This window comes from Oryzias latipes, chromosome 21 (genome assembly GCF_002234675.1).
Source record: "Oryzias latipes chromosome 21, ASM223467v1".
In the NCBI taxonomy this organism is placed as follows: Eukaryota; Metazoa; Chordata; class Actinopteri; order Beloniformes; family Adrianichthyidae; genus Oryzias; species Oryzias latipes.
In genome coordinates this window covers 25,738,128-25,751,616 of record NC_019879.2, presented here as the reverse complement: position 1 = coordinate 25,751,616, position 13,489 = coordinate 25,738,128, and the positions used below count along the sequence as shown (strand labels likewise).

General features: G+C 36.2%; 1 protein-coding gene across 4 annotated transcripts in view; it reads right to left on the bottom strand.

The window, feature by feature from the left end:
* Nucleotides 1–3,220: 3,220 nt before the first annotated feature.
* Nucleotides 3,221–13,489, bottom strand: part of myo16 (myosin XVI) — a 101,687-nt gene continuing 91,418 nt past the window's right edge. The window contains exon 35 of one of the 4 annotated variants that reach the window (XM_020713268.2): nt 3,221–7,727. In XM_020713268.2, coding sequence (XP_020568927.1) covers nt 7,554–7,727 — 174 coding nt within the window. In that variant the 3' untranslated portion in view covers nt 3,221–7,553. The remainder of the gene's footprint in view (nt 7,728–13,489) is intronic. The other 3 variants (XM_011489936.3, XR_002292838.2, XR_002292839.2) reach the window with 3 other exon arrangements.

Below are 13,489 nucleotides of genomic sequence, written 5' to 3'. Positions count from 1 at the left end.
AAACTGATTAGCTGCTAGAACTGATTAAGTTCCTTTTATAGCTAAATGGAGAACCACAAGATGTCAAAACAGAAAAACAATAGTAGAATAGAGAAGCAAAGCTTAAAGTTTCACCCTGATCACCTTTTGATGAATTTCAAAGCATATCCACTGGTGTTTTGATTTAATTATGTGGCTTTTAGCCAAAAAATCAACAACAAAAAAACAGTCATTTCAAGACTCAGTTTCTGAAGAGAGGCAGAAGTTCATTAAAAATTTGTTTCTGATATGTGGGTGGGACCGTTGGCATGGAGCAACCCCATCTCCCTTTCCCTTCCCCGATGCATGGTGGAGCAGGAAACTTGTGGCCCACCTTGCATATTTTCCACGTCAAAAATACGCTCTTTTTCAAATATGTTTTCTGCTACTGATTTTCAAAAAATTTGAATAAAGGAACTACTAAGAAATGCAATTTTGAGCTTAATTTTTTCTTTTATACATGTCCTCTGTTATCAGAAAAATGCTACTAGAACTTGTTAAACACCAAAACACAGTTTCTATCAGAGTGGGTCTCTAAGAAAAGATGACTGTGATCTTGTGGGGAAGCTGCTTCTTACCATTGGATGGTGCTTAGTTTATTTCAGTGTTTTAAAAGATTTCAAAATAAAATGTGAAGAAAAAAAACCTATAAGAAGGCAATGTTGAGACTCTATCATAACAGTGAAAAACCTTAAAAGTTCATATTCAATAAGTAAAATCCAAATCACACAGATGAGGTGACTGGATGAACAAAGACACATGTAAGGATTTTAAAGAATGGATTCCCTTCTAAATGTTTGCATTATAATTATAAAAATGAGAAAACAGTCATAAATTAAGTGTTTTAATGTTTTTTTTCTAATTTTATAAATGTTATTTTAGTCGTTTGACATTTATGGCCATTTCATTTTCAGTCTTTATCTTTAATGTCTCATAATTTAATTTTTTCCTGTCTGACCTTCTAAAAAACGGCTCTGTTTGCTTGTTGGTTCAGTCATGTCTCTCAGTTTTTCTGTTTTCCATCTGTCTGTTCTGCGAAAGTGTCTGCTCTTACAAGGCTCCCTTTTTTCTCAGAATTCTTCCACATCATTTTTCTGGGACTGACTGCACCTATATATCACCTTCCTTTTCTTCCACCCTTTCAGGTGCCAATAAAGCCTTCTTTGATGCTTAAGGAAATCATTTAAGTTTCTTGCGGTATTTTGTCGGCCAAAGCTTCAAGTACACACTGGTGGATGTCATTAACTTTGCACATTTGTCTTGCTAGATTTATACAAATATAGAAATCTGACTTATAAAGTTTTGAAAAAACAAACTGGAATGACTAGTTTTAATTAACAATATACACTTGTGTTACCGGTGTAATTGTTAACTGTAGATGTTTGTGTCATTGCAAAAACATATTTATAGGAAAATGTATTTTTCCAATGAAATTCCAGGGAAAGTGAACTTGTAGACCTTCAAAACCTTCGCCTGCAGAGCTCGCCGAAGCTGTTTGCACACCTCAATAAAATGAAACCCAAGCACTAAAGTTTGGAAGTGGAGCTTTCCATTGACTAATGCTCAGAGGAAACTTTTCTATGAATTACTGCTATGAATTATTTATCTTTCAGGCAAATAGTTGACTGACTTGCACATGTCTGGACCTGACTTTCAACAGAAATCACCTCAGGTTATGAGATGTTGAAGCACATGCTCTCAGCCTGGAAAACACAATTGATATTCTGTGCAATTCAATAAGGTAGTAATGAAGATTTTACAGATATTTCTGCCCTCAAAAATTGAGTAAAAATACAAGAAAAATATAAAAGCTTTGCTAGTTGGTTATTTTGTTTAAAAAAACAAACAAAAAAACTCTCAGTTCGGGTTTCTTGAGATTTTTTTTTTTGTTTTAGTCCCAAGTTTTAGCTGATGCAGTTCAAAACAGGCAATCATGATAACATCTTTTGATTTCTACTAAACCAGGAAAGAAAGTCAAAAGTATTTCCAATAATAAGGATTACTATCAGCACAACTGAAGCCCGAGAGCATGTGACAAACTGAAGGTCAGTCTTGTGTCTTTTTGAAGTTTTCTATTTTTTTAAGGGAGGATCCAGATTGTGACAAATGGTCTAAGTGTTTACAAACTGATAGTGTTTGCAACTACTAAAAATTGGTGGTGGAGAGCTATTATTTTCTTTTGTGTAATAGACATAAGCCCATTCAACAACTAAATCAAACAACATGCATATGATAATAAGCTATTATGTTTTTACTTTAAACTATTAGGTTCACAATTATTGGGGGGCCACATAGTGGTGTGGTGGTAGCGCTCTTGCATCACTGCGCGAAGGCCCAGTTTCAATTCCCCCCTATGTGGAGTTTGCATGTTCTCCTCGTGCATGTGTGGGTTTTCTCTGAGCACTCCAGCTCCTCGCACAGTCCAAAAACATTCTACACAGGTTAATTGGTTACTCTAAATTGTCTCTAGGTGTGCATGTAGGAGTGATTGTGTGCCCTGCGACCGACTGGCGAAAAAAAGGGCTTTGAAAAGAAACATGTTTGTGAAAAAGCGACTTAAAGACCCTCTCCAATGAAAATTCTGTGGTATTTTTACCATTTGCTGAGTATTTCTTTATTCCAATCATGGTTAATTAGGATGAGACGAAAAAATGCTATTTAAAAAAGGTTTTAGTAGTTACATACAAACTACAATCGGCCTCCATAAGCTCCCAGCTAAACTCCAGTCTGATGAATTCACTTGCAGACAAATAGATCCACGTATGCCTTTGTTTTCCTCGTCTGAGCTGACATCTGGATCAGAACTGTTTAGTTGGGTAGCTCTGATATTCCTCGCCATAACTGTCTCACTGGTGATGTTAGGTTGGGGGTGTGAGTGTAAATACCCAACAACATACATATAGATATATAAACAGATAGATAGATATATATCATCGACAAACAAAACGTGCAAACTTTGGCGCAACTGTGCTTTATTGCTGAACAGATACGGATTTATAAAATATTAGGAACATATTAATTATGAAATATCACAATCGATTTCCTTTGCACAAACACATACATATGCAGATTAAATCATAGTTTCATATAAACTTAAAAGTGACAATAAAAAAACAAACCACTATGACAGGCAGTGACATGTCTCTTTTTTAAGGTGTATTTCAGAAAAAATAAATATAAACTGGAGACTACAAAATGACTATTTTTTTTTTTTTTTTTACACTGACTTTAGCACCAGAAAGCTGATCTCAGAGCAGAGAAAAGTGATTTCTGTCAGAGAAAAATAAATTTGCAGGAATGTGACCAGCTGTGTGGCATGGTGGTGACAGTGCGTATCCACTGAGGTTCATCTGTGGTGATGCTGACGCTTCGAGTGGTTGAATGTTGACAGGATATGAAGGGGGGGTGCAGTCATTGACAGCATGGTGGGAAGCAATTCTTCACATTATATATTTAACTAGTAACATGAGAATACTATATGGAGGCTCATCATATTGATCCATGCAAGGTAAAAAGCATCAGTATGTCCTCATTTCATGACCTTTAGGAAGCTTAAAAATGCATGACTAACAAGATTCTCAATTACATGAATAACAAATGCTGCTTTTGTATTAGAGGTGGTAAAGTTAGTCAAATATTAGTGATTACTCTACAATTTTTAATTTTCTTTCTTGTTTTACAGTTTGTTTTAAACTTAATGCTGGCTAATGCTAGATTAAAAAAAGGGTTGTCTTGCCTTAATTGGTAATTTTTCTAAGCTTTTATTTATGTAAATCAAATTAACGAATCATACAGTTTATTTACCTTTTTCAAGGTTAGATTTTCTGCTTGCTGATAGAATATTAGCAATATTTGCAACTTCCTGTCATGAGAAATATATGAAATGTATGCCTTCTCCTGTACAGTGGTCTCACGCTACATGGCGGTTCACCTTTTGCTGATTATTTTGCAGGCTTTTTTTTTTAAACAGCGTATTGTGTTCTTCGTCTTGATTGGCAGCTGACCTTCTTCATCAATCTTCTTCGTGCAGTGTCTCCGGTGTAGAATGCGTTCAGTTTGCCAAAATCTTCAAACACGAGCAGATCTTTGTTTATTCTGAAGTACTGGACTTATTTTTGTATGGAGGTTTGAACTTTGGGAGTTTAAACTAGAGAGGAAAGTGTGAAAATGTTCATGTCTGTCTGAGAAATGTGTGTAGTGTGGGGCTTTCCAGCCCTAAGACAACTATAATCCTACTCTGCAGATTTTATCTAGTTATCTTTAGAATGTAACCCCTGCAATAAACGAGGGACAACTGTACAGTAAACTCAAATGTGATTTCTGTTTTGTCATATTGTGTACTTTATAGGATTTGCTACTTAAATGTAACATGGAAAAGTGTAGCTTTGTCACTGCAAAGAGTGCAGGTAGCTTAACCCTTTTACCCCGGAGCTTTAGCTCCAGTGTTGACATTCTTTCTGCTACCGTATCTCCTCAACCATTTATGCAATTAACATAATTCCAGCAGATTCCAAAGCGGAGACAAGTAGACTATGCCACTCTTTAAAGTAGTGAGGTGCTTACACATGCATTTATTCATTCATTCATTCATATTCCGCTTTGTCACTTTCAGGGTCACAGGGTTGCTGGAGCCTATCCTGGCCACTCGTGGGCAAAGGAAGGGACATCCAGGACAGGTGGCCAGTATGTCGCAGGGCCACAATCACACACCCATGCACTCTGACATTCACACCTAAGGACAAATTAGAGTAACCAGTTAACCTATGAAGCATGTTTTTGGACAGTGGGAGGAAATAAGTGGCGCCAGAATCGGCTTATTCACGTTGATGACATGAACGATCAAAGAGTTACGGTATGCCAAAGTGTGTTGTTTAGGTGTCGTTGGTGACATCTCCGGTGTTTAAGGGTTAAAGCAAAACTGACTAATAGTAGTTGGCTACAGTAATTTTTAAACTGATGTCTAAAAGCAGCTTTACTTGGCTGTGGTCAATAGTTTTTTTTAATGTTTGCAACAAAGTCCATTACAAACAAACAAAAAGTAACATTTCCCAGCTATGGGATCTTGGTCAGGTTATTTTTAGACTAATGAATAAATGCTGTTTACAAATCCAACATTTTACTTCTGAGTGTGGCTGTGCAGAAAACACAACTGCTGTGTCGAATGAGTTTGAAAAGGGTTCCTCTTTTTTAGCTTCAGTACAAATACTGAAACCATACCTTTAGGCTAAAATCCTTCAAAAAACAGAGTTGATTCTCAGTTACAGAACCAAGGCAGTGCTCTATGTACACAAGACACGGATTGCAGAACTGTTGCTTTGTTGATATTCATCTTTTTGAAAAATGAAGTGCATATATATCTTCTGAAGACATGATTCACATTATGTAGTGTTGGATACAAAAGCATGACTCAAAGATACGCTACAAAACGATTTTAGCAATGCACATATGTTTTGAAATTAAAGCTTGCATCAAGTCCTTCAAAAATGCTGCTCAGCAAGTGCAACATCTCTGATATGAACATCACTGGTTATTTCTTTTTTTGCGCATCTTCACATGCAGACAACAGCTTATATTGATCTTGCAACAGGGCTGCTAATTTGTAAGGTTTGATCAATCAGATAGATTGGGGAAATGAGGAATCATTTGGGGTTATTGATATTTTCTGTTCCAACAATAGAAGCCAAATCCTCCCAGATTGGTTTGCAAAGACACTACTAGTCCATTGCTGAGGTCAACAACACATAAATGTTGTGCAATAAAAGAGCCGGGCACATTGGAAACACCTGGCTTGCATCAGAGGAAATGAAAATTGAGACAAAAATTAACACATAATATTAAATAGAGTAAGAATTTCACACACATGTCACTCTAAAAATAAAAACCAACATGTTCACATTTTAAAATAAACATCTTTTTTGTTACTTAGTCATTGCATCAAACCCAAAACATTCTTAAAATTCAGTTTTACCCTTATAGACAGCATTATCTCAACTCTTCCTTTTGCTATTTTCAATTTTCTGTGCTTTTCTTCGATAATAAATGCAGACTTTAACATCGGTCACTATTTACATTGTGGTCAACATTGGAAACAAACTACAATGGGTTTCCTCCACCAAGGGAATCTATCAGAAGTTCAGTTTGGTGTGGTAAAAGAGGGAAGGAAGAGACCACAGTGGAAGGATCAGTACAGTGTTCAAGTCCGACTGTGTGAAATCTCCTGAACGACAACAAACACACAAACTTGACCAGCTATTGACAAATGACAATGAGGTTTCTATTTTGGACAAGTAGATTGTCTTTCTACTGACGTGTGAACTGCTTGGGTGCTCATAGAATCACCACTAATTTGTGGTAAATTCTATAATTTGGTGTTTTTTTGTCCCAGACCCTTCTGCATCAAACGCTATGTCTGAATCTGTTTTTTCACTTTGGCACAGAGTTTACCTCAAGAACTTCACACCGCCCTGTCCATGCTCTGATTTCTCAGCATTATATTTTGACGTTTTCTTAAAGATGAGTACATTGGTTTGTACATTGGCCACAGGGACTTGTTCCTCAAAGGCTGGTGAAAACACCAGAGGAAATGCACCTTGATATGATGGCGAGGTCACCTTGACCCCTGTTCCCTCTCTGCCAGGACGGCACTTAGGGCCCAAACATGAGTTGTTAGGTGATCCCCTTTCCGAGCCTGACTGTAAGAACCTGAAGGTTTTTCAAGGCGTTGGTTGTAAACATCAGGTGTCTGACAATCCTGTGCACACGCTTAAGCTCGTGGAGACATCACAGGGCAGCACGTCAGGTATTTTCAGCACCGCATCTTAAGAGGATAATTCAGCAGGGCATCATGACATAGAGAAGAAAAGGATATTCATTCATCATCAGCCATACAGAATGCAGCTGTGTTGCTCTTAAACTCAAAGATCTTCACCTTTACCACACAGGGGATGAAATAAATACTTGGGTGGGATTCTTAACTTCCATTTGTCTCTTTTGTTAATACAGTACTTGATCCAAACACAACACTCATTGTGGGAGGGAGTTGTTACATTTTTTTTTCACACAATCCTCATCCCCATTTGGCATTTAATTAGATTCTAAATCATGTAAACGCCAACATAGAAAAAACCTGATCTGTAAACATGATATGAGCACATAATACACCTGTATGTTGACAGACTGTGGGAGTAAGGGCGCATTTCTGCCCTGTGAATGGACAGAAGAGTGATCGTGTATGATTCTGTTGGCTTGATTTAAAAGTAATTAAATGCCACACTGTCATATCAAAATGACACGCTGGGTTTCTGTCATTTCTGTTGGGGTAACCTCCACAGTCAAGTGCAAAGACGAGAGGTTGATTCTTTTGGGCTTGAAGCTGCAGCATTGTCCATTAGAGCTGAAGTCACTGTCCCAAATTTAAATAAAACATAAAATAAACAAAAAAAGTAACCCATTAAGAGCAAGTGCAAGTTTGGCTGAGGACGAAGGGACGGGGGAGCGCCGTCGGCCATAGGCGGGATGGTAAAACACGACCTCGGTCACGGAGAGGCCTTCCTGTTGGTCCAGAGTAGTGTGGGGGGCAGAGGTGGGGACTGAGATGCCCGACGCCTCCAGTCAGTCCGCCCCTCACACTGCGCTCGCCGCCAGTTCAGAAGCTCCCTCAGGGCGGCACTCTCATCTCCGTTGGACAGACGTAGCCTCTGGAACACCTGCTGCAGAAACGAACGAGATTATTGCCTTTTTCTTTAGGGTTTGCTGAAAAAAACATGACATGACTGAAGAAATAAAGAGGAGTACCGGCAGCTCCCAACCTCTGAGCTGTGAACTGGTATTGGTCTGTGGGGTAGTTGGTACAGAACCGCAAAGAAATACACAACCTACATTGTTGCATTGTCTGACAATAGGACCACTGATTTAGAGAGACCAAATACAATTTATAAACAACTTTTAAAGCACTCATAGTTTTTTAGGTATTTTTCTTTAGTGGAAAAATAGGTTTTGATATTCTCACACTTCACAACTGAACAGATCAAATTCTTCCTTTCCTTTCTTGTAGAGGACCGCACACTCTGACACACAATTACTGTACAGAACAACTTTATCCCTCATCTCTGAGTCAGCCAAATCAATCCAGCTGCATTTCTTAATCTTTCACCAGACTGGAATATCTCATAAGGGTTGAACGTTAAAGATGTAGACCAGGATTAAAAAAAGGGGAAGAATGAATTAGATTATAAAAGGACTTCTCTTGCTCTCTTTTTTATTTGTTATCAACAGGTAACACCAGACTGTTGCTGCCTTTATCCATGTTCACATTGTGATACTGATCTGATTAAAAGTGGTCCCTCTGGCTTTAAAATGCCTCTACATGGCTTTTCAGTGACCACTAGTTCATAGATTCAACTGCATACTTTAGAGAGTAAGCATCAAGAACAGGTGTCATGCAGTTTTTGTTTTTGAAAAAATTCTGATATTCATTAATAACAGTATGAACTGCATAAAAATGTTTTTCAGGGCAAATTTTAAAGTATTTTACGCGCTCCCAAACACCAAAAAAGCTATAAAACATGAGGGAAAAATGTTTGGAATGTTTTAAAAAAATAAACTTTTTATTTCATTTTTTAACACATCTTTCATCTAAAAAAACAACAGCAAAAAAACCAAAACTAACATACACAAAAACAGCAATGCGTGGGATTTGCGTCACTTTTTTCTAATTTTTATTATATGGCCTGCAGTTTGTGTGTTTTAATGGAAAAAGAGAAAAAAGTGCCAAACAAGAAAAAAAAAATCCTCCCATTGTTTTGAAAAAAATCCTCCAGTTAACACAAAAGATCTAAATTAAAAAGCTACTTTAGAAAATATTGTCTAAATCCATATGTTTGCTCACTTTTCAACATTTTTAAACTGTGCCTACAACCCCTCTCAATTGTATTTTCTATTTTTAAACATTTTCATATTTGTCTAACTTCTCTTGGTCTTGAGTTTTTTTACCCTCATCCATGCGTAATAGTTTTTTTTGTCACCTTTAGGTTCCAAGATTTACAAAAGAAATGACTTTTTGGGTTTTTTTCCTTACATTTTTTGATTTTCAAACTTAAATACTCATATGTAGCCCCTCTTTCAAAAAAGGAGTTATTGTCTCTGCATTTTTGCCCATTTCATTTCCAAAATTGCACATTTTTTCTTTATGAGTAGTCTCTTTCCTGCTTTTTTTTCTTTATATTGGCAGCATCTGTAGAACACCTTTAAAAATTGGGATTACAATATTTGAAGGGTAGAAATGTATATATGTATCATTTAATAACTTCTAAATAGTTTTTGCAATGACTTTTATAGCAGTGATATGTTGATCACTCATTCACAACGAAGCACTAATGATTTAACATCCTTTATGATGTCAATAAAAAGCAAAATTCTGTGTGCTTTTAATCTCAAGAAACCTAAAAATTTCAAAAACTTCCAATAGAAATCGTGGGAGAAACACTGCATTAGATTGCATTAAAGTTTCTAAGAAAGCAAGTATTTAAGAGTCCACATTTATAGATTCATGTTCAGCAAATAATCCATAATTCACACCTCCCTGCCAGGCTATTCTCTGCATTGGCACCAGCCGGGAACACAAGCTACCGGAACAGTAGACAAGAAGGAACACCGTGTCCTTTTGCAGCGCACACACTGGAAACAGTCAGCAGTAGATACAGATCTCACCAATAACCCTTCCTGGAATTCCTATTTTATGGCTTTCGTGGTGGACAACTTTTGCAGAGTCGTCTTTAAAGCATCACAATGAAAGACCATCAACTGTCAAGGAACTACAGAGAGCTGCTTTTAAATGAAGCAGCCACAGAATAGAAAACATTGACCCCTAAAACCATACTTGTGGATTTTCTTGGAAGCCACTCAGAAAAAGACTATACTCTTTTCTCAATGAAGCAAGAACTAACATTTCATTCATTTTTCAAGAAATTTGATGGAAATGGGAAATCTGTGAAACTTTTATGGGATCCAACATGATTTGATCAAATGAAATCAAATCAAACTTTATTTATAAAAAGTGCGTCTCATGCATTGAACAGCTTGAAGTGCTTTGCATACACAGAAAGTACGGCTAAAAACCCACCCTTTACCCTCCTCCCTCCCCTCCGTTAACACATACATCCCATGACCCCACACACAAAATGAATACTTATAGAAGTAACTTCTAAGCAAAACTTAAGGCTAGGCTCTGCTGTGAGGAAGCAGCCAATTGGGAATCTCTTCATACCAGGAGCCATTTCAGCCATAGGAACATCGCCCCAGTGCCCACCCTGACCAGGACAGCAATGGGCTCCACTTCACAACTGAGATTGCACTGTTGAACTCCAGCTGCCCCAGCAAGGGCAACAACTGCAGCAACAATCGCCGACCATGCTGGCAAGCCCTGGCACAAAAGATGCCCACAGGAAACAGTGGGGCTAAAATCATGGTCAAGCGTTAAAATTAAATAGGTATGTAAAAACATAAAGGAAAATACTTTGAGACTCTTTCAAAGCCTCCAGTCTCAAAACAAAGTCGGTCAGTAACTGATTTAATGAATGTTCAGCAGTTTTTATCCTCATTTTCACTAGTAGAGTACTCAAAATGCTGAATGTCTTTGTGTCACACATAGATGACGAATGTTTTTAAATCAACAGAGATTGTATGATGATATCTCTTCATTGTTTTGACTTTTTTTGTTGACATTTATGCTCAACCAAATGAATTTCTGGAAGTCTTTTGTCCAGAAGGTGGAGGGCAGGAGGCACTGGGTAGAACATGAGCCATAGAAGCACAATGGGAAAAAAGATAAAAGCGATAAATAAGTGCAAACATTTTCTCAGTAAAGCCCTTTGATGGATACGTTTATCTTGTAACAGCACATTCTTGCCTGCCCGCTCTTTGGAGGATGACAGGAAATATCCCCCCATAATTCCTAAAGAAAGCATGAGCTCCGGAGGCAAACGTTTAAGGGGGAAGGGATGAACAGAACTATTAATCTTTCTACCAATCGGTCATTCAACAGTCCATGAACCCTTTGTGTAATTAGTCTAGACTGCTGCAGTAAAATACAAAAAAACAAAAATGAAAGACCAGTCCATTCATCTCTCAACCATTTAACCCCTTCAACTCCCCATCTTCAATTCTTTCATCCCATTCCACTGTCTGGAATGTGGCTAAAAAAAAAAGTCATTCCATTCTGGGTCACAAACCTAATCCCCTTTAATTGTTATAAATAAACCCATGCCAGTAAAGTAGATCAAAATGAAAACAAAAATGGTGAGAGCCAATCTGCAGGACGTCTGCGGAATTTTTAAAATGAGAACAACCAACAGAAACCAGGTCTAAGCAGAAACCTTCAAAAGATGACTTGTACAGGCTGAAAGTACCGTATTTTATTTAACGTTTGACCCATAATTTAACCTAGCACATGTTTTTAAATTTAGCTATTATCATTTTTCAGTTAATGCTGTCTCTGGAGATGTTCATACTAAAGAGAAACACATTTTGCTTAAGTTTTAAGCATCACAATTTGAGAATCTGACTTTCATAGTTATAATTAAAAATCATGGAAGGAGGGTAAAAACAGACACAATAATTATAAAAAACAAAAGTTAGCCAATCAATTTAAAAAGAAAACGAAATATTAAGTTATATTAAGCCTACATAGAAATAAAACCTGAGCAACAAGTTAAAGGAAGATCTCTTTGGAAACATTTAAGCACCAACTTCAAAACTACATTAGAAAAAAAACCTCTATAGAAATATAAAGGAATTTGGAAAATGTAGATGGTATAAATAATTTTGCTTCTTTAGTTATAGTTATACACTTTCTAACACTTGTCCCTGATTATTGCACATGTGTTTTTTCTGTTTTGATATTCACTAAATACTGTTTTTGATGCTTTTCCCCCCTGATTTGTAAAGACAGTAAGGGTTAATAAAACACAATTTGTTCCTCTCCTTTTATTTTTTTTTTAATCAGAAGCTACCTTGTGTATTATATTCCTTTTTTCATCTTTTTATGTCATTTTATTCGTTTGCACAACTGACATAAATGTTTAAACTTTCATTTAAAAAAATCAAAAGTATTTTTGACTAAAAGAAATTAAGCCAATGGTCAAAATAATTCAAGAGTTTTACCTTTTATGAAAATAAAGAAAGAAATATTATTTTTCAAATGTTTAAACATTTAATTGTGAACTAATTTCATTTATATACTGAGATTTTAATTTCAAAATGTGATTATTGATTACCAAAATAAATAAAATGAAATTAAACAATTAGTTGGATAGTTAAAAAGTTGGATGCATCAAACAGAAGTAGCACAACTGAATTATATCCTCCTTAATCTAACCTTTCATTGTTAGTTTTTGTGATAAAAGGGTTTTGTTACTGCAAAAGATCCATCCTTTTATTTGGAACATGTAAAAAAAAACATTTTCTTCTAAATATATCAAAATGTCTTTATTGGATTCAGAATGAAACACCAGGGAATACATATCAAAGTACTGAAGAATGGTGTTTAAAATGCTATAATAAATCAACAATAATACACTTATAAAGTTTCAGGCCACATGCTGTGACACAGCCAAAATGATCACCAACCAAAATGTAAAAAACAAACGTACACAAAGGCACAAAAAGGAACAAGGGATGAAAAAGTGTAAAAAACTACAGCTTTATTTCCAATCCTGTTAAAGGCAAATAATATTTCCCATTGATTGTTTAATGCATTTTACCAACAAAATTGTAACCAAGGCTACAATAAAATGTTTTTATTCCCCTTCTGAAAGCTGCAGTTTTCTGTATAAAATTAAAGAAAAATAAGATGGCCAGAACGATCAATGACTCTTTAAAATAAACTCAGGCATAAAATAGCGAGTGAACAGATGATGTTCTTAAAAAGCAGTGCTTCTCAAAAATTCTTTCAGTGATCTGAGCTCTAAAAACACTTAATGTTTTAAGTAAATCAAGCAGAAACTGTTTATATAGAAAAGAAGTCATGTGGAAAAAAAAGGAGCATCCATTTCCTGTTTAGTCTTTTTTTTGGTTTGCCATTTATTAACCTCCAAAAGTTAACTTTTAGGGTGTGGAGCTTTTAGTTGCAGGTTTCCTTTATTTCTTGTTGTTAGATTAGAAAATTGTAAATAAAAAAATAAAATCTTCAAAAAGCTGAAACCAAACCTGAAAGCTCCAGATCCCCAAATGCACCAAAATATCAGCATTTTTCTTTTTAAAGGTACTCATGTTTGCTGATGATCTGTTATTTAAGTGTAACTAATTAAAAGCAGCTGGCTGCTCCTTATCCTCCCAATTCTCATGGAGACAGTAAATCTAATTGCGAGTGTATTTTTAATGTTTTAGAGTCCTTTTTTGGTTAAAGAAACAATGACACGGTGTAATGCGTTGTGTGCTGTTGTGAGGCTTTTTTTTCCAGGTAATCTTATTTGTT